The following is a 21,372-nucleotide window of genomic DNA, read 5'->3' on the forward strand; positions in this document are numbered from 1 at the left end:
ATATTATCACACCTGCCTTCTGCTGTTATCACTCCCCAGATTTCTGCAGCTGAGTTTTTCTCTTCACTGAATACTAACTACACATGAATTGACACCTGCTTGATCACAGGAGGGAACATAGCAGACCATAAGCCCCTTTTCCTTTTTCCAACATCAGTTCTATCTGTATCATGTTTGAAAGAATGATCAGATTTATCTAAGTTGCTCTTGGACACCTCTGAGCATGAAGACTCTCCAGTCTCCCCAGGCAATTTTTTCCAGTGCTTTACCATCCCTATCATTAGAAGCATTGTCTTCATTGCTAACAATTTACTGCGATTTAAGTACTACTGTGCTTCTTGTTCTCTCTACTGTGGCCATGTAGCACAGACTATTCTCTTCCTCTTTGCAGCAGCTTTCCATGGATTTCAAGATTCATGTCCTCCTTCACTTCTGTGGGCTGAGCCCCCTCAATTCTGTCAGTCTCTCTATGTAGATTCACGATCTCTGATTATTTTTTTCTTTGGACTTTTTCCAACTGTTCACCATCAAATGTCGTGTCTCAGAATGATTCAGAAGAAGACATTATAATCCTGTTACAGTAGAAGAGATACAACATCCTAAAGAAGAAAAAGCATGAGATATTAAATCAATATCTGATCTTATCCTGGGGGGAAAAAAAAACAAAAAAACAACAAACTATACAAGGATTAAGTGATTGAATAACTTCTTCTCAATAAACACAGATCCCAGAAGGTGTCAACCTGAGATACAAGGAAATAAGAAATAAATTAAACTTTTTCTACTGTGACAAAACTCTTTTTCCCTGCCGTATGTACATATAGGCAAATATGAATTTCCTCGCAGTTCATTTGAAATCCAGCTCAGTTTTTCGTATCATTATTTACATAATAGGTGAATTACACATGGGAGGACAGGAACATTTTTACCTGGAAACAAACAGTGTGCTTGTTATTCCAAGAGTTGAGGATAAAGAAATGGACGTGTATGTGTCAACTCAGCATGCAACAGATGTACAGGTAAAACAAAGTATTAAGGATACATGTTTCTTACCTAAATAACCTTAAAGCTGAACTGTACAGCCAGGAGTTGCTTTCAGTCTTCTGTGCTTCTCTTGAAACTCCCTAATGGTGTTTCCAATTGAGATTAATTGATCTGAATCTTTTTATGAAAATAAGAGGCCTGACTACTAATCATGAAGCTGAATATAACGGTAGGTCGTGTGTTATTTGTATTATCCAATGCAGTACAGACACAAATTAACAATATTACTATGGGATGAACAAAGGATAGATAATATGTCTGTAATCTTCTTGTTGAGAAAAGACTAGTCTGTCTCAGATATATTGGCCAAATCCTCCTAAAATCAGTGACAAACCTCAGTACAATCCTGGACAATCACTTTTTTGCAGTAATGAGTGTCTTCGGCTTTAGAAACAGTATTCACACAAGTTGTATTGCTTATGTGAGTAGTTATATTGATGATTATGGGGTCATAATCATGTGTAAATAATGATAAACTAATATGTAAACAATAACAGACTATTAATCATATGAAATTATGGGAAAAAAGTTAACAGGTCCTAGCTAACATCAGAATTGGATTGTAGACCTGTAGAAAACAAGTTTCAAAGAATATATGTCAATTTCTACATGTTTTGGATTAGCTTTTGTAGTTCAGCACCGTCTTTCATTTTTTTAAACTTTCCCTGTCAGCCCAGCAAGTTAAATCTCTATTTGCATCTCTGGAAGCACTGTCAGAGATATTTTCAGGAGGCAATGGTTTGTCAGTATTTTAGCTGCACTGTCTAGTCTAGTGTGCTGTAAACACTCACTCAGCTTGACATTTTAGTGGATGCTTTATCTCCAGCCGCAGGTGAAGCTTGCATTTCTATGTAGAGTTTTTCATATCTGGCATCAGATAATCAAACTAGTTTATGGAGCTATTTTTACATTTCCACTATTCTTTAAAGACTAGATTGTGCTTTCATTCGCATCTTTACTTGTTTGAAATATTTTTTGTTTGCTTGTTTCTGTAGCAACTGTAGTTTTCTGCCCAGGACTCTTAAACCTGGTAGCTTTTCATATATGGTTAGCCATGGAAAATAGGCATTTTTTTATGTACTTTGGTAGGTAACAATTCTCGGTAAAATCCTGAATGTTCACTTTTGCAGGAATTAGTGGCTTCAGCTTTAAACCTCCAGTCCAATAAAATCATGTGTCATGTGAAACGTGTTGGTGGAGCATTCGGTGGGAAGATTACTAAACCTTCACTCTTTGCTGTAATTGCAGCAGTGGCAGCCAACAAGTAAGTTGATCTAATTAAATCAAGTTACTGATTTAACTAAAACAAATTAAAGATGACAAGACTGAATGAAAAAGGAACTTCAGTCCTGAACCCTACTTGGGAGGTTATCTTGATGACACCATCTTTCTTATCTCTTTGGCAGTATATCTTGGACAGAGGCTTGAAAATTCTCCTCTTTTAGCAATAGAATTCATTTACTACCTGAGAGCCAAAACAAAGGCCACATACAGTTTCTCTCAGGGCTGTTGTGTGCAAATCCCAGCCATTCAGGCCTTTCCCAGGCACAGTGGCTTGAATTTCACTCCACATCTTCAGTGAAAGTGGTTTTTCATCCTAATACATAGGTGTACTCACATCAGGCCTTTGTGCCAGAGCTGTCCTTTACTCTGGCTTCCTTGCCATGCCCTGTGCACGCTTCATGGAACTTGCATCTCCCTATTGAGAAGCTAAAGAGAAACCACTGAAAAGCTCATTTCCTCTACTTTGTTTCTGTAGCCAAAAAAAAAGAAAATTAAATCCACTAAATCAGCTGAAACTCAGGCATGGTAGGTTAATAAGAAACTAGAACACACAATGGACTGATTTATTGCCACCACTAGGAGTTTGAGTGTCTACATGTAATGTGTTTGCAATCTGCATGAATAGGCTGTAATAAAAGTGTATTTTTTCACGTTCACTTTAGGACCGGGCGTCCAGTCCGTTTTACCCTTGAAAGAAATATGGATATGTTAATCACTGGTGGACGGCACCCTTTCTTTGGAAAATATAAAGTGAGTAAGAGCAGAAGGCATTTTGCTCAATTACTGGGTGATAGTTTCTTCTGGGGCAAATCAGCATCATTTCATTGACTATCAAGATGCAGCAAGAAACCAAACTCCTCCTCTTCTGAAATCCTAACCCAGCACCAACGTTGCCTGAGTCCTAAGAGTACCCTGACAAATACTATGAATCAAAACAGCTACCACCGTATTCCTACAGCCCATGCAATATCCAGAAAAAGCAGAGCTATCCATCCCTTTTCTTACTCCAAAATACTGCTAACGTCAGCCCTACCCCATCCCCAGATGACAAGTACATAAGTCAGAATTAATATGACCCGCTTCTCAGATGCGAAGCAAGGTAATGCAAGATTCAGCTAGTGGCAAAACTCTTCCTTTTGACTTCTAAATCCTTACGTTAAAAAGAAGTGGGTAGACAATGCCAGCACTGAAGTCAGCTTGGCAACCGGTGGTAGCAGCGGAAAACACCTTCTCTTTGTTGTTTGTGTATGATTTGCACACACAAAAACTCTCCAGGACAGGGTTTATGGTTCAATATGGTTTGGATAAAGAAGGGCTAAGGAGTTGGTTTTCCTGTTGACTCTTGTGTGAGCTGTAGAATTTGCCTGACAAGTGTTTCTGGGACTGACTGTATATATTTTTTATTTTGCTGAAGATATTGCTCACAAAGATACTGTTAGATTCTGTCTGTGATTAGATTAGGTTTAGAATTGGTTTGGGAAAAGGAAGGAGAAGAATTTAATTTTTGGTTAAATCTTGTGTTAACCATAAGACAATGAACGGGATTGTGACTGACAGATGTCAATAGCATATGTATTTTATATTCTTATGCATATCCATTACCTGATTATGATTGAATCTAGGATAAAATATGTTGTTAGGCGCAGGATTGTGGTTTGGGGAAAAGTAGTTGAACAGTTGGTTTATTAACGAGCCTTGCATGGACTTCAGGAACTAAGATGAGGGCTAGCTGAGTGAAGAGTTGCTATACTGTATATAGGTCATCTATATATATTTGATACTAGGAATAAGTACTAGAACTGTGGCCACAGAAAAAAATGGAAGATGAATTTTGGTCTATTTCTCAGTCCTGCAGGGGTCATAGGTTTGAGTAATTGCATATACTGCATATGTGTATATCAATCACCCAAAACTTCCAGGCCAAGATATTTCATATAGCTGTTACCCGACACATTTGAAGACAGGCCTAATATAACCAGTTTTGTCCTTGGTCTGAGATGATGGTGATGTTTTAAGTAATGAACAGTTTATTTAAACTTAGCAGATATTGATAACAGTGGTATTATTAATATTAGGATTTAGGTTGCAGATATAGGCAGAGATGAGGAAAAGAAGGAATGGAAGTTGAATGGAAGCTGAATCATCTACGAACTTCAAAATTCTGATAAGCCTTACTTTTAGAAAAGGAAAGGGCTTATATTTAGTTTTCATGCAGCTTCCTGTTACGTGGATACCACTGATGGTAGTGTTAGGGTTAAAGCTAGAAATAAAGTGAAGAAAACAAGGGCTAAGATATTTGTTTTCCCCCTGAGTTATTCCATAGGCAGTTGGGAATCGTGAAAAGAATAAAGGGAAATCTTCTGTTTAATTTTGAGGAAGGCACTGGCAATATTTTCAGTCCCTATCAGCATTACAGTAAAGTTTAGGAAAAACAAGAAATTAGAATCTTGGATCTTTTTTGAGTCTTACACAGGTACCAGAGGTAGGATGAGGGCTGCAGTTGATAGACGTTCCTGGCTTATGTTTAGTTTTGCTGAAAGAATAAAGTATTTCTAAGGTCAGGATTAGGGTCAAGGGTTGAATAAAAAGTGTGACTTTTTTTTTTAACTTGCATGGGTTCCTGAAGTACTATGATAGGTATCTTGGAAATGCAGAATTTGGCTTATATTTCATTTTGGCTTATGTTTCATTTTGGTACAGTCATCTTTTAACTGAGAATCCCCATTATAGGTTTAGATTTGCATTAGGGAACCCATCTATGTCCCTAGGAAGAAGAAAGCAAGAGGACTTTCTAAATTTTACATGGACCTTTAAGCTATGATGAGGACTGGGTCATACCTTATATTCGACATATATTTCAAACCTTTGATTCAGATATCACTTATCCAGAATTGCTTAGGTCAAGCTTAGATTTAGAAGTATGTTAAAGAAAACAAGCAAAGATGAGTTTGCTGAGTCATGTATAGACAATAGCAAGATTTTCTGGAGGAAGTTCTAGCATTTTTTTAAAATTTTGCACACATACTGGTTACCTGAGTATTCTAGAAGCTAGGCCAACATTAAGGTTACTGTTTTTGAGAGGAAATATTCTAGAGTTTGATTTCCTATGTTACCTTAGCACCTGAGCCTGGAGGAGAGTAGGTATTGGAAAGGAGGCATGCTTTACATTTAGTTTTGGTGCAGATACCGTTTACCACAGTATTGTAAAAGCTAGGGTTCGGATATTGGTGGGGGGAAGGGGAATTGTGGAGTTTGATTCTTTTTCTTTTTTTTACAGTCTTTCCTGAGCCCCTGAGCTCCATCTTACTGTTCAATCTTACATGGAGCTAAATATTTAGGTACGGATTTAGAGCAGAAGAAACAATTAACTAATCATATTCATTCTGGTGCCATTATTCATTAATTAGCTATCTTAAAGCTAGGGTAAAGATTATGAATCATGACTAAGGTTATGCTTTTGGAGAAAAAAAACGTGGAGGAATTATCCTTCTCACTGAATATTCAATAAGTCCCTATAGACTTATGTTCAAGTTTTGTTTTGATGTAGTTATAACTTCCCATTTTTTTCCTAAAGTTTGGGTCATGGTTACGGTTTTGAAGGATAAGGAATGTTGATCTTGATCTCTCAAATCCTAATCCTAACTCTGACCCCAACCCTAACTTTCCCTTTACTTAAATGTAATAACTGCAAAACCTGCATGAATTGCTTAACTACAGTAAGCAAAAAGTACTCTCCCCATCAGTCCCATCTCTTATCCTATCCATGCAGCTATGCAGGATTTAGCCAGCAATAACATTCATTACCTCTTATTTTCTTGTCCTTAATCCTGATGGATCTGCATCAGTTTATATCATTTAACAAGTTGGTCGCCAGTTATTTTATAGTTTTCATGATTGTTTCCCCTTTAAATACTATTATATGAACTATTAAAAATATAAACCCATATATTACTTTGTTTAAAAAAAGTTAAAGAGGAAGGAACCAGAACTAGAATTAAATCAAATTTGGTGGATACTTCTGAACACGTAATCTGCAAAATATATGCACCATTGGTTCATGTTGTTATGTTGTCTAGGTGGTGAAATCATCAGGATGATGGATGGTTGCAAAAGGAATACTTCAGAAAGCAGAATAAGCATAATCATGGTTAATATTTTCTTTAGTGATCTTTTCATCCTATTTGTGGTCTCTATTCATACAGAAAACAGTGGTGAACAAGCCTCTGTGTGAGTATAGTCAATGTCTACATGGGAGAATAGCTTTGTGGACAGCTGATATATTCTGATGCTTTGTGGGTTTTACATGTATTTTGCTCTCGGTTTGCATATTCAGATCCAAACTGATACCATCCTAGAGAGAGAAATCAACTCAGGTAATTTTTCTAATTCAGTGGAAAAAAATCCCGTTGTGTTCTGTAGTCTGAACCTCAGGTGGTATTTGTTAACTGGTCAGCTTATTTCTAAAGAGCAGTTTGAAATACATGAAAGAAAAGACCACTAATGCATCAGTTGCTGTATTACAGGTTGGATTCATGAATGATGGTAGAATCATAGCTGCAGATTTTCAGTGCTATATAAATGGTGGCTGTACAAAAGATGAATCTGAGTTGGTAAGTCCTTCTTTGCTGATACCACTTAGCTGACTGAACTGGCCACAAAAAAACAAACAAACAAACAAAAAAACCCCAAAACAGCTCTTTGTCACAATTTATTTCTCATAAGACTATGTCTATTCTTGTTAAGCACAACTCTGATCTGTCTAAAGTAAAAATGCATCTGTGGCCCAGATGTCGATTACAGAATATCATTAAGAAGGTACAATATTTCCTGTCAGGTGATAATTGGACATAGTAAATTCAGATTTAAAAGTTCATTGAAGACACAGAGACAAGAATTTTTATTAGGTAGTCTATTATCATCAGGTTATTCCTTCGCTTCACCAAAACTGAAGGTCTGATTTTTCCCTCAGTAATTCTTCTTTATGCTATTGTAATTCCTATGAGTTAAATGTACTTTCTCTGATTTAAACACGGTTTCTTTACTTAAATTGGTGTAAAAAACAGCAGAACAGGCCTCCTGAGAGTAGTTCTACTCCTCCTTAAAACAATTATATCTCATTGGTCTCTTGAATGTCTTTCATAGGTTTCACTTCTAAAGGAAATTGAACCATTTTAGCAACTACAATCTCTTATTACAGGTGATTGAGTACATTGTGTTGAAAGTGGACAATGCATATAGTATCCCAAATCTCCGAGTCAGGGGCCATGCCTGCAAGACTAATTTGCCTTCTAATACTGCCTTCCGAGGATTTGGGTTTCCCCAAGCTGGTCTGTTTGTGGAGACCTGTGTTGTGGCTGTGGCGACTCAGACTGGCCTACCACATGAGAAGGTAAAAGAACTAACACTGACAAATAAGACGTGGGATAACAGAGAATTATAGGACCTAGACTGTCAGAAGCTCCTTTTGCTTAAGCCAGGTCTTGTAGGACCAGATCTACTAACTTGACTTGGGCTGAATAGTACTTTATTCATCACCTAGGCTTCCATGGAATAATATTTGATACAATACAGGTAAGAGTGGAGAAAACTGGCCCAGGATCTGTTGCAAAATGTTTGATGACTGCCATTCATATGACCAGCTTCAGTCAAAACAGTATAATCTCTTGTACTGTTGACCAGTTTGAGATCACTTTGTGTATGTTCAGCTATCACCTGCATTTCAGCCTCCCAGAAATGGACTTTCCATCTTTTCTATCTATCCATCTCTCAACAGTTTAATTAGCCAGCTCCTGTCATCTCAGTTACCAGGTTGACACTTCTGGTTTCTCCCCAGCCTTCGGAGACAGTTTCCCAACAATTTTAATTGTTGCCATTTCCTGTCCAATCTTCAAGATCTATCCTTACACACTGCCTTGATAGTGTAAGCTTTTCCTCTTTCATATGTACCAACCTCTTGTATATCCAAACTATGGTTTATAAATCATTTTACTTTCCTAGGATGCCAACCATCGTGTCTTTTCCCTATTTCTTTGAATCTTTTCCCTCTCCCATTTACTTGCTGTCCACTACCACATTTCAGGAAATCTTTCAGACACATCTCCAAAGGCCAAACAGGTTTTTTAGCTTTAACTTCTGCTTTCATTTATCCACCTGCTATCTCCAAGCCCAAGCTTTGCTCCACACTTTTGATTTATTTCCTCGTGTCAAGGTAGTGCCTTGCCCAGAGCTGCTCTAAGGTTTCCTTACATGTCACAAGTGTTCTCTCACCACTTTCAAAAGTCTCCTTGAGATTTGCCAGGTATCCATTATACTCTTATATCACCACTATTGAGCTCCACCTGGCTCCATGTTGTTCTGTGGTTTTTTTGTCTAGTCTTATATACAATTTGAGTTTACCAACCTTCTTTGCATTGAGTAGTCACACGAACAATCCCACTGACACCACTTAAGTTCACAGGCATTTGACATGAGCAAAAAAATCAGGCCATTTAAGCAGTGATTTCCTTCAAGAAAGGGATATGACATTATGTTATTAAAGATAACTGTTAATTATTTCATTAAATCATTATAAGACATGTCATTATATTACATATAACATGTCAATATATTATAAGGCGATGTTTATTTTCAGCACTGTGTAAATTTATTTGCTGTTTAGGTTAGGGAAATAAACATGTACAAAGGAGTTAACCTAACATCCTTCAAGGAAGAGTTTGATGCAGAGAATCTGTGGAAATGTTGGAAAGAATGTTTGGACAAGTCTGACTACTACAACAGAAAAGCAATGGTGGAAGAATTTAACGTGAAAAATTATTGGAAAAAGAAAGGGATTGCCATCATTCCCATGAAGTTTTCTGTTGGATTTAATGCAACTTATTTTCATCAGGTAACCTCTTTGAAATAGTGCTTTTATGATCTAAGATCTCTACTTTCCTCTTCAAAACTAGAGGAAGTATAATCTCTACAGGCAGGAAGGAAAGAGAAAGAGAAAATAATTCCAACATGCTGGACTATCATAAAATATCATCCACTGAGATATACTGTCTTTCAGAAAGAATATCACTCTGTCTGGCTGATCTCTTGATAAATGCTTGCTCAGTATGAGATGGCGCTTTGAGCAGTCTGATCTAGTGAAAGATGTCCCTGGCCATGGCAGAGGAGGAAGAACTAGATGATTTTCCCTTGGGTTGAAGGTCCCTTTCAACCCAAACTATTCTATGATTATTCACCTCACAGAAATGTGAATTTCTAATTCCCAACATGCTATCTTTATCCAGCATAAAGCTAAATAACTCACTTTTTTTTTTTTTTTTAATTCATGCCCTGAACCAAAAATTCTTTCAAATGAGTTTCAGGTTAAAAGAACATTTTTATTTGTTTATGAGAGTACAATGTATGAAAAAGTAAATCCACATTGTTCATATGTTAGTTGTTTGTTCCCTCTCTTGATTGTTTCTGCACAAGTTTGTAGATTAAGAGCTCAGAGACACATTAATATATTTCATATGCTTATGGTAAAGAAACATTGAATCTAGGGATCACAATTCATCTAATACCAAAGGTCAAAAAAAAAGCATAAATAATGGTTACATTTCACCAAAACCTTCAAAATAAAGCTCAGGCATTGCATTGAATTTCCAAAAATCTAGATCTAAATCTCGGAGGTTTATAGCTTAATCTTGACTCTGTCAGCTAAGACTCTAACTGACATCAGCAAAATGTTATCTGATTGCAAACTTCACAAGTTGGCACCAAAGAGATCACATGACCATTATTTCTCAATGTAGAATTAATAACAGATAAAAAGCCATCCTGGAGGCACTGTATTTCACAACATTTCTCAGGGTCTACTGTTTGCTCTGAGTATTGGTAGCTGATTGCATGCTACAGCAAAATGTCTCTTTACAGAATTTCTAGTTCTCTTTCATATCCACTTGTTCCTTCATAGGAGTGGATGGCTTGTATGAGATTGATTCCTTTCATCACCATTCCTTGGGAATTTATTTGTTCCGGATTTTAGCATGAATCATTTCCATTTCTGCCTGCTTCTTGCATTTCCCGTTTAAGATAGCTTTTTATTAATACAAGGCTGCACCAAAATACAAACAGAAAGTGAATCAGGTTCTAAGCCATCCTTTTGACAGCCTGTGAAAGAGAATGGAAAAGCAGTTGTGTCATTGCTCCATCAAAATTATGTACTATGAACATCAGCTTATTATTACCCTGTATGGATACATGCAAACAGAAAGGACTAGGACTAATCAGAAAAACAAGAGTACAACTCTGCTATTGTTTGTTCTAAAAGAAAAGTTCTGTAGATGTTTGTAGCAGGAGATACCTGCCATCTGTCCAAAATGCCTTTGATTCTAGGTTCAAAGTCTGCTCTGTCCTCTTCTTATTGTGGATGAGGAGGGAATAGTATCCGGGGCTACACATACATTATAACTAGAGTCAGCATGTTCTTAATTCACCCAGTTTCACGAGAAGAAAAATATGCTTTTCTGTTATTTGAACTAATTACTGTGATCCCTGCAAAACTCATGTGAATAACTACTAGCTCATTTAGAGTCTATCCTGTCTTACAGCAGTGAAATTTGTTATTGTGAGGCTGTTGGAGAATCTCCGCTCCCTTTTAATAATATACTGATTCTTGTGAATGAAATCTGTCTTTGCCTTGTTCTTTTTCTTATGCACCTTTGCTTAGTGCAGTAAGAAAATTACCAAGTTTCTGTGGCTTTTCTCTAGGCTGGAGCTCTCATCCATATCTATATAGATGGGTCTGTGCTAGTCACTCATGGTGGAATTGAACTGGGACAAGGAATTCACACTAAGATATTACAGGTGAGTGGGTTAGCATCTGAGGGTAAACAAAATACAACAGGAAAGGTAACTGAGCCAATAGGAAGAAGTGCAATTGGCAAATTCTATAGAGATAAGAAAGCTAAGTTTAGTGTTGGGTTGTTGCTTCTGAGTTATTGATGAAGATAAAACTTAGGAAAAATATAAGCTATAATCAAAGTGATCTTTCAAGACCTGGAAAGGAGATGAACATCTTTATGGAAACATCGCTGTTATCAGGATAGATAAGATACAGACTTATGTCTCAAAAATGACTCAATGTTTTTTTTCAGAGGGAGTTAAAGTGCTGAAAATTTAACTTTGTAGTGTATCCAACACCAATGACATAATCAGTTAATTTTTATACATTTCTGGTGTAAATAGTGATAAGCAAAACTATGTGCCAAATAGGTCATTTTTGGAGCTAAATTGAGGCTGCTCCTTCAAAATGAGCTGAATGAACATCTGAATATTAGAACACTGCGAAAAACAAAAAAGTGGGAACGCAAACTAATCAAGCCATTTCAAATGAGATAGATAGAAAATAAAATATACAGGTAAGATTTAAAAATCCATGAATGAGTCATTGTTTTTAAAACTTGATTAAAAATTTTTCCATATGTAACCAAAAGCTAATTAGGGAGAGCAATTAATTAGAGGCAAAACATATAATATTGCATTATATTGGTTTATCTTATCTTCTGTTATCTGAGTCTATGTATATAATATTGTTTTAACAGTTTAATTGCTAAGGAAGACTTCTACATTTGTCCTAGTCATAGTATTAAGGTTGAATTAGGTCATTTATCCATATGTGTATACATAAAGAGAGATGAATGACATGATGAGTTCCTGACTTGAGATTGCATCTTCAAGTGGGACTGAATATCTTTTTGTTTAATTTATTACAGATTGTCAGTCGTGAACTGAAGATACCATTGTCATATATACATTTCTGTGAAACAAGCACAACAACTGTACCTAATGGCAAATACACAGCAGGATCAGTCGGAACAGAAATCAATGCAAGAGCAGTCCAGGTTAGACTTATTACCATTTTTTCTCATAATCAGTGGTTCTTTTGAATAACGAATGTCCCTCTGAGGATTCATAATTTGGTTTTGGTTTTGAGCAGCTGTGAGTTCTTTTATCTTAAAATCTCTTTTGCTAAATTTATTTTATATGCATAGTTTAAAGCAAAGCAAATTACAGAACACGGTTTAAAAGGGTCACTTTTTTTTGGCTTTACTGTATAAGATTTACAAATGAGGTGATTTTTTTAGATTGCCACTAGATAAATTTATGGATTTTCACTTTATTCTGTATTTAAACACAATTTAAAGGAAAGTTTAGCATAAGTTATATTTCAGGTACTTTTTTTAAAAATCAGACTGGAACGCCCTTATCCACTTAAATGCTTTGGGACCAATTCTGCTTTCATTTAATTTGTAATAAAACATTCAAGTCAGTGGTTTTCTATCTAGTAAATAAAAATAGGAGGAGAGTGAGGTCCTTTATCTTCTTTTTGTTGATGGTTTCAGTGATAGCCTAGTATGTGAAGACTTCAGTTGTATTAGAGCAGATGCCAATGCCACTCTTTGCAAAGTGTTGCTTTCTAGCTGGCAATTAGCAGAGTAAACTGTAGGTAAATTAACAGAGTTATGACCCTCAGAATGAATTTAACAAACTAGCTTCACCAAGAAAGAACTTGTATTGCTTTGAAAACAGCAGATAGATTTGGGTTTGTGGGTTGGTCAATGATGCCCAACCTTCTTCCTCCCTAGGATGCTTGCCAAATCCTTTGGAAGCGTCTGGACCCTATACGAAGAGACAATCCTAATGGCAAATGGGAAGACTGGGTAAATGTCTCTCTCTGTTTCTTACTCTTAGATTATGATTAACCCATCAGTGCAGAGTGAAAACTGCCTTTCTTCTGGAGGGAGGAAGGAGCCTCCCTGTATGAAGTAAACTGGAGGAGAGGAGGAGGGGAAACAGTGTAAAAGCAAGTGGTGCAACACAATTTCCTAATAAATCTACCCAACTTTAGAGTTTTTGCAATATGTCCTTTCCTAAAGACTTGTTCAGAGTACAAGGGTATGTAAAGCTTTTACTCAGGGCTCCTTTTTTTAATTATTTTTTTTTTAAGTTTCACTTTTTCTTTAAATATGAGGTAAAAAAAAAATTATTTTCTCTCTTTAATAATGAGTATACCTTTTGCAGATCAGCGAGGCTCACAAGCAGAGCATCAGTCTTTCAGCTACTGGCTATTTCAAGTAAGGAAAACCATTAGTCTTTTTTAATTTCTTGTCATCAGAGGTGCTACTTTGTCAATAAGTTGCAGGAAGGATAAAAACGTCCCCATTCAACCTCCTCAAGGCCATATCAGATGCAGCACACAAACAATTAAGAAGTTGCCTGGACCAGAGACTGCAGTGTTTAGACAAGAGGAATTCTTCTCTTCAACCCATATTGATTTCAGAAGCACTTGATATTCTTGGTGGGCTAATTTAATAGTTGATGCACAGAGTCTTCTCCAAGGTCAACTACAGTAGGACACACGAGTTCCACAAGGAATTTTGTTCCATGGCCATAATGGTTTGCAACTCTCCTATCCTCACAAACCATCCCACACAACATATATTTATCAGTGGTGCTACACCCTAGATTGTCTTTGACTATAGAGATCCTATGAAAATATTTAGCTTAGAGAGTTTATGATATATCATGTTATATGAAAAGGAGGCTTGGGGGGACCTTACTGCTCTCTACCACTACCTGAAAGGAGGTTGTCGCCAGGTGGGGGTCAGTCTCTTCTCTCAAGTAACAAGAGACAGGGCAAGAGGAAATGGCCTCAGGGTACACCAGGGGAGCTTTAGATTCGATATTAGGAAAAATTTCTTCACAGAAAGGGTTATCAAACATTGGAACAAGCTGCCCAGGGAAGTGGTGGAATTGCCATCCCTGGGAGTATTTAAAAGACAGATAGATGTGGTGCTCAGGGACATGGTTTAGTGGTGGGTTTTGGCAGTGTTAGGTTGATGGTTGGACTCAATGGTCTTAAAGGTCCAACCTAGATGATTCTATGATTCCTGTAGTGGTCTCAACAGTGAGGACAAGGATAGGCAGAGGGGGGTACCTTGATCAAATTCATCTAATCTGAGGGATGTTCTTACTTCCTCCAGAGGTTATGTTACAAACATGAACTGGGACACAAAGAAAGGCCATGCATTCCCATATTTTCTCTTTGGAGCTGCGTGTTCTGAAGTAGAAATTGACTGTTTGACAGGAGCCCACAAGGTAATGTCAAAAAATACAATGAACTGGAAGCAGAGTTGGGTGAATTTCTCACCACCATTGCATTGATATGATAATCCTTTTCTTTTGCTTCTTTTGACTAAGAACAGAGACATAGTCTGTTGAATGTACTCAACAAAATGCCAGCAGAACAATAAATGGTTATAGTGCCCTTTACAATATGATTTGTTCATCCTGTTCTTGTGATAGAAGTCTGATGTTAACCATAAGAACAGGAAACACTATGAGAACAGCAGAAAATAAAGGTCTGATGTTTCTACCGTATATAATGGATTTGAAATTCAATTAGACTTTCTGAACATCTCCCTACAGGTCTTCAACAGCAAGACCACATCATTAGTTACAGTCCCGTTTTCAACAGAGTTACATTTAAAACAGGTGAAGCCATAGTCACATGACATGACGTGTTGCAAAGGAGATTTAGCACAGGGATAGCTCTCAGCAGCATTGTATGGAGACCAACCCAATGTCTTCTGGCTACTGGGGCAGCACATTTGGCTGCAGTGACTGCCAGACATCTAGCAGCCCATAAGGAGTTTGACTCCAAAATCACTGAGGTCTGAGACCCACCAGGCTGGGATTTGGGAGGAGAAGACACTGGACCTTGTATAAGGGCAGTCCAATAGACATCCTTCCCTGTCCCCACCCTGGACTTCTGTTCAGGTGCCTGTGCTTCCTGTGCATACAGCATAGGAAGTAGCTAAATATCACTTCAAGCAATTCAGATTCTGTAGGAGAACAAGCAACAAAGCCATTCTCGAATCCATGATCATCCTGTTGAATATGGGATGTGCACATCATATTCCAAGTTTCAGGAAACCACCAAAAATGCATTATCTACCCATCAACACAGCCTGTCTCAAGTAGCTTTCATGTTTCAGAATAAATTCATAATACTTTGGATGATACATCTTTCATGGGTGAAACTATATATTGTTTAGGATGCCTTTGTTGTTTTGTATTTTAAATATAACTTTATAACTCCTTTTGTTTGTTTAACAGAACGTCAGAACAGACATTGTCATGGATGCCTGTTTTAGCATAAATCCAGCTATAGATATAGGACAGGTATGAACTTCCATGGTTTTGCTTTATATTAGATGTGAGTGAACATTCCTCTTTGTGCCTAAATGATTGATGTTATTGGTCAATTTAATAGCCACAAAAGCCTATGAGACACTACCCATTAACATTCAGGGTGCTCGACTGACAATGTACTAGTATTTGGTTTTATTTGCAGCTATAAAAAATACTAGGTTAAATTTTCTGCTTCTTATTCATCTTCTGAGAAGTGATGAGAAAAGAAGAGCCAACAGACTTCGGAAATGTCTTCTGGGATTAGCACCCTGAATCTCCTTATGATGTTTTCCTGATCAATTTACTCTACCCCAGAATTATGGACTGAGGGCTAAATCTTAACCAGCTGCAGAACACTGTTGACTTCATCTGTGATAAGAAATTCAAATGTAATGGAAAAAGAGATTGACATGGAACAAACCTTTCTTTAAAGGTCTGTTATATCCATAGCTTTGTATTATGAATTCAACTACCTATACCTACAGACAAATTGAATAGTGACAAAAGTGGTGTCACTCACTAATAGTTTGTAAACAAGAAAGTGGTGATGAACTCATAGTGTAAAAAATACTTGACATTTCTTTGCAGAGTTAAAGGAAATGCTCCTAAAAATATGGCCTAAATTTAAAAGCCTTTCTTATCCTGCTTATTTATCCTGTTAAGGCTTGTCCTCAAATACTTGTCCTTTGCCTAAAAGGCTATGTTTATTTTGCACATCCAAGAATTGCCAAATTTGTCAAATCATTCTTTCTTAGCAGTTCAATTCTATGTTCACCTCGCAGCAGTGTTTACGTCACCACTGTCTTAGCCCACGTTTCTACTCACCAGTTGTTCCTTCCTACTTTAGGATGGTCTCTTATAACCTATCACCTATTTATCTCTGAGATGTTTTTTCTCTAGAATAAATTCCATTAGCTATCTGCAAATCTTTTTAACCAAATACCAGATTGAGCAGACTATTTATGTCATAGTCCCTGGACAACTATCTCCTCATTGGAGTTCCTGTGGCAATAAGTTTGAAGTCAGTGGATTTCACTCAACTTTCCATTTTGCCAAAGTGAATCAAAGGTAACTGTACTAGTTACAGTGAGTTTAGCTAGGAATAAGGAAAAGTAGAACTTGAGCCAATGAAAATATTTGTATAAGTCACATGAGGACAGCTTGGTCCTATTTTGGTCTATGTTGGCTAATTTCTGCATTTGGAAGGAAAGGTGCCAGTTCATGTATAACCTTAGAAAGTAAGTCTAATTGTATATATGTTTTTATCTTTTAAAATGACCGAATGAGATGCAAAAGTTCACCTTTTTTTCTTTCCTCAGATTGAAGGGGCCTTCATTCAGGGAGTTGGTCTTTATACATCGGAAGAAATCTACTTTTCCCCAGAAGGAGAGCAGCTCACTCTTGGCCCAGATACATATAAGATCCCTGCCATCTGTGACATTCCTGAGCAGTTCCATGTCTATTTACTGCCAAACTCACGCAACTCAATTGCTATCTATTCTTCCAAGGTAAACACGCCAAACTTACTGTTTGCAAGCACACCAGGTGATTCTGCTGCAAAACTGTAAGTGACTGAAGGGTATGGTAGTCTTCTCCCCACCACCCCACCCCCCCCAAAAATATCCAGTTTCAGCCATGGAACAGATTGTACTTAAATGGTGAAACACCAATGTTCTGAGGTTTTGGACTAATTTTCTTCCTATAATTTATTGGTATTATAGTAGCACTTAGAAACTCTAATCAAAATTGAAACTTTTTTGTATCTACACGTTGTGCTATACATCAAAAGTGAAAAAGTCCACCTTGAACAGCTTAAACTTCCTAGAGGAGAAAAGTTGGAAGAAGGAAATAATATAATCCTTTTTAAAGGCTGAGAAGTCACGACACAAGAGATTAAGTGACTTTCTAGAATCTCACAGGAAACCTATCATAGGCATGGGAATAGAGCCCAACCACGGCAGAGCACCATTCTTTCTAAAGGTACATCATCCTTTGAGGAGGTACCCAGTACTAGAATTGGGCACTGTTCATAGACTCGAAATAAAAGCCAAAAAAAAAGCACCTCAAAATAAAAGGGGAGTTAGGGAGTGTAGGCCTCTGGCTACTAAAAGACAGGGACGCCGACTGTTCCAGCCTTGAATCTAAAGCAGGTATGACAGAGTATCCTGGTTCAACGCCAGTAGGCAGCTCAGCCCCACACAGCCGCTCACTCACTTGCACCTGGTGGGATGGGGGAGAGAATTGGAAAGGTAAAAGTGAGAAAACTTGTGGGCTGAGGTAAAGACAGTTTAATAGATAAAGCAAAAGCTGTGTGTGCAAGCAAAGCAAAACAAGGAATGGAATTCACTACTTCCCACTGGCAGGCAGGTGTTCAGCTATCTCCAGGAAAGCAGGGCTCCATCATGCATAATGGTTACTTGGGAGGACAAACACTATAACTTCGAATGTCCTCCCCTTCCTTCTTCCTCCCCCAGCTTTTACTGCTGAGTATGACATCATAGAATCATAGAATGGTTTAGGTTGGAAATGACCTTGAAGATCATCGAGTTCCAACCCCCCTGCCATAGGCAAGAACACCTCTCACTAGACCAGGTTGCCCAAGGCATTCCATGTGGCATGGAATATCCCTTTGGTCATTTGGGGTCAGCTGTCCCAGCTGTATCCTCTCCCCACTCCTTGTGCACCCCCAGACTTCTCACTGGCATGACAGTCTGGGAAGCAGAAAAGGTCTTGATGCTGTATAAGCACTGCTCAGCAGTAACTAAAACATCCCTCTGTTATCAACGCTGTTTTCAGCACAAACCCAAAACATAGCACCATATCAGCTACTATGAAGAAAATTAACTCTCTCCCAGCTAAAACCAGTACACAAAGGAATAGGAATTTCCAGAAGAAAATCCACTCCATATTCTTATGGCCTATTTACACTATGTAATTGTAAATGAGTAAACAAACTCTTCCACATGAAGAAAATAGAGACAAAGAGCACATTTCTTATCACAATTAGACAGCACAAAATTTATCCATGCAACAGGGGCCAAGGGGGTGGTGGGGATGGGTGTCTGTCTTGTTTCATCATGTAGAATTAATTCCACTTGGATATAGAAAAGGTAACTTACATGAGAAGTCACGAGTTATTTCATGGCTATATAATGTGAGCACTGAAGTCCCAGCAGGAAGCTTTTTTGATAGTGTAGCTGTATTGTGAATTTTAAAATGATCCCTAGCATCCCAATCCTGGTCCTTGGATGTTTTTCTGATTTGAAAGTTCTCAGAGATCCAAGGAAAATTGTTGAATCCAAATATGCTGGACTTGACCAAATACTGAGCTGTTGTGATTCAGTGTGTTTCAGGTAACTACAGCAGAGATGTGCTGATTTAACTCTCTGTTGCCAGTTTCTAAGGCCAGTCTCTCCAGCTGCCTCTCTTCTCTGTCAGGGCATGGGTGAGGCCGGGTTCTTCTTGGGCAGCTCTGTGTTCTTTGCAATACGAGATGCTGTGGCTGCTGCACGGAAAGAAAGAGGACTGCCCCTGGACTTCACACTAAACAGCCCCTTGACTGTTGAGCGGATTCGCATGGCCTGTGATGATGTCTTTACTGAGATGGTAAGGGTGTTTTCATTTCTTAAGTGAGCCAGCCAACTCCACAATTCTCTTTAAGCTGAATGGACTGTGCACATAGACTAATCAGTGCGCTAAATCTCTTTTCTTCAACATACCACAATTAGCAGAGCTTTGTATGTTAATCAGTGGTGCTTTGCTCAGCTATGTTGATGGAGTAACAAGAAGTGACAGTCCAGAACTGAGGAACCTGTGCTATTTTCTCAGTGGTAATGATTCCAATTCATGTATCTCTTTTAATCTAAAAGCCCTTGAAGGTACTTTTCAGATTATAGCCTGACTTTGGGTTTAGTGTCACTTTATTTGCATCTCTATTAGGAACTATGACTGTGTCTAGACACAGAGTAGGTGTGTTCCATCACTTGTCCTCTGCTCATGGTGTAGACTGATTCCACTTCGAACCATATACGAACCATATATGCCAGTTTCCTTCCTTTCTTCCTTGAAAACCAGGGAGATGGAAATACAGGCTGACATGCATCCAGGTCTTGTCATAATATTTAGAACAAAGGCTGTGTGCACAAGAGCACTCCCAAATAAAAAAATTTTAGATTTATGTTTCCATGCAAGCATCACCATTGACAGTGGCATCCACAGAATCTAAGGGTGCAAATTTAAGTTATTCACTGTAAAGGCCTAAACTGTCTAGGTCCCAGTTACTTCTTACAAGCTCATTTTCTATGTCAGGATCTGAGAAGTATTCCTAGAGCTGCTAGAGTGAACACATCCTGGATTTTTACAAAAAAGCAGAGGCTGGCAATGATTCTTCCCATGGTACAATCCATTTCCAGCTGGGTTTATAACAGCCCTTCACATTCACCTTCAAGTCATGGTCTCTCTTGTTTGTTTTCTAGAATGAAGAGACATTCAGCAAGCGCTGAAATGATGGGCTTAAGAAGGAGAATGGACTTTAGATACACCAATCTTCCTTTTTTTTTTTTTGACAAACATGCAAGATGTCCATTTTCTGCCTATCTCAGGCACTGTAATTACTTTGTGGATTTGACGTGTAGGTTTGAGAACAGTACAGCTCGCCACTGTGGAAGTGCAACACAGTGCTAAATTTGGCTGGTTTTGGCATACCACTGTCTTCCAATATCTTCCCTCTCACACATATTGAACAGATACCCACAATTGGTGGACTGTGCCCTTTTATTGAAATTTCCCTCATGGTCACTGAAGTTATTTGGATAACCATCTGTGGGCTTTGGTTCTGCTTCCTTCAAAATGAGCATGGCAAGAAAATGTACCCTTACCCTTGCAGTTCTCTGTGCCTTCCTTTCCAGAGTAATGCCTTCAATCTGCTCTTCTTGTATCTTGCATTTCCTTTGCTAGAAGGGGTTGGCAGGACAGAGCAGTAGCCAGCTGGAGAGTACTTATTTTTGTAAGACTATGAGGCAAGAGACGACTTTCCTCCTCCTATCTGTCCTAGCCAACAATAATCATGCAAGGGTTTCTTCACAAAAGAGGACAAGGTGGAAATGATGACGTTGTTTTCTGACTTAATAGTTTTAGCCCCACTTCAACAGGTTTTGCATTGTACTCATCCTTTTGGCACTGTAAAAGTAGATGTATCTGGAATAGCTTAAGACATTGTCACTTGCCCAAAATTTGTTTATAAGTTGAAGAGAAAAAGAAAAAAATGATTAAAAAAAATAATGAAAGGAGTAAAGCATAGGAGCAATTATCAAACAGATAAACAGCAAGAGTTTAGCAGCCATTCTCCCCTCAATCCAGTCAGAAGGCAAACTAAACAAACAGTTGGCGGCGTGGAAAATAGAAAACACCAGACCAAAGTGTGACGAGGTCCATTAATTAAAGCTTTCAACTTAAAAAGCCCCACAGACCTGAGTTTGAGCAACTGTGTTGTACCTAGGCTGAAAATTTCTCTATGAAAAGTGACATGAGTTGGGTCAGGCAAATCTGGGGGCCGCTCTCTCTTCTAATGGTAGCCAGCTAGAGACCCCCTGACCTCAACCTGCCTGGAGCTTGGGGCTGTGAACTCCACATCCATCCACTTCTGTTACCTTCTGTGCAGGGTATCCAGTGGTCAAGTCTTCCGCAGTGATAGACTTTCTCATATGGATAGAAGTCATAACCAAGATCAAGAACCTTTGTGGGCTAGGTGTTGTGCAAACACTGGGTAACAACTTAGAATTTAAATAAAGGTGAAGTTGTTATCCAGTCATCAGG

General features: G+C 38.1%; 1 protein-coding gene across 1 annotated transcript in view; it reads left to right on the forward strand.

Annotated features, from left to right (window-relative positions):
- The window catches only part of LOC104291038 (aldehyde oxidase 2-like), a 47,745-nt gene that overhangs the window by 25,978 nt on the left and 395 nt on the right, over positions 1-21,372 (forward strand). Inside the window, exons 21-34 of the mRNA XM_009890236.1 lie at positions 895-1,019; positions 2,175-2,308; positions 2,991-3,078; positions 6,852-6,938; positions 7,526-7,717; positions 8,987-9,214; positions 11,074-11,169; positions 12,078-12,206; positions 12,951-13,025; positions 13,387-13,439; positions 14,349-14,463; positions 15,484-15,549; positions 16,878-17,066; positions 18,997-19,164. Of these exons, the coding sequence (XP_009888538.1) occupies positions 895-1,019; positions 2,175-2,308; positions 2,991-3,078; positions 6,852-6,938; positions 7,526-7,717; positions 8,987-9,214; positions 11,074-11,169; positions 12,078-12,206; positions 12,951-13,025; positions 13,387-13,439; positions 14,349-14,463; positions 15,484-15,549; positions 16,878-17,066; positions 18,997-19,164 (1,745 nt within the window). The remainder of the gene's footprint in view (positions 1-894; positions 1,020-2,174; positions 2,309-2,990; positions 3,079-6,851; positions 6,939-7,525; positions 7,718-8,986; positions 9,215-11,073; positions 11,170-12,077; positions 12,207-12,950; positions 13,026-13,386; positions 13,440-14,348; positions 14,464-15,483; positions 15,550-16,877; positions 17,067-18,996; positions 19,165-21,372) is intronic.

The sequence above is a fragment of the Charadrius vociferus genome, unplaced genomic scaffold (assembly GCF_000708025.1).
Source record: "Charadrius vociferus isolate BGI_N301 unplaced genomic scaffold, ASM70802v2 scaffold147, whole genome shotgun sequence".
NCBI classification, from domain to species: Eukaryota; Metazoa; Chordata; class Aves; order Charadriiformes; family Charadriidae; genus Charadrius; species Charadrius vociferus.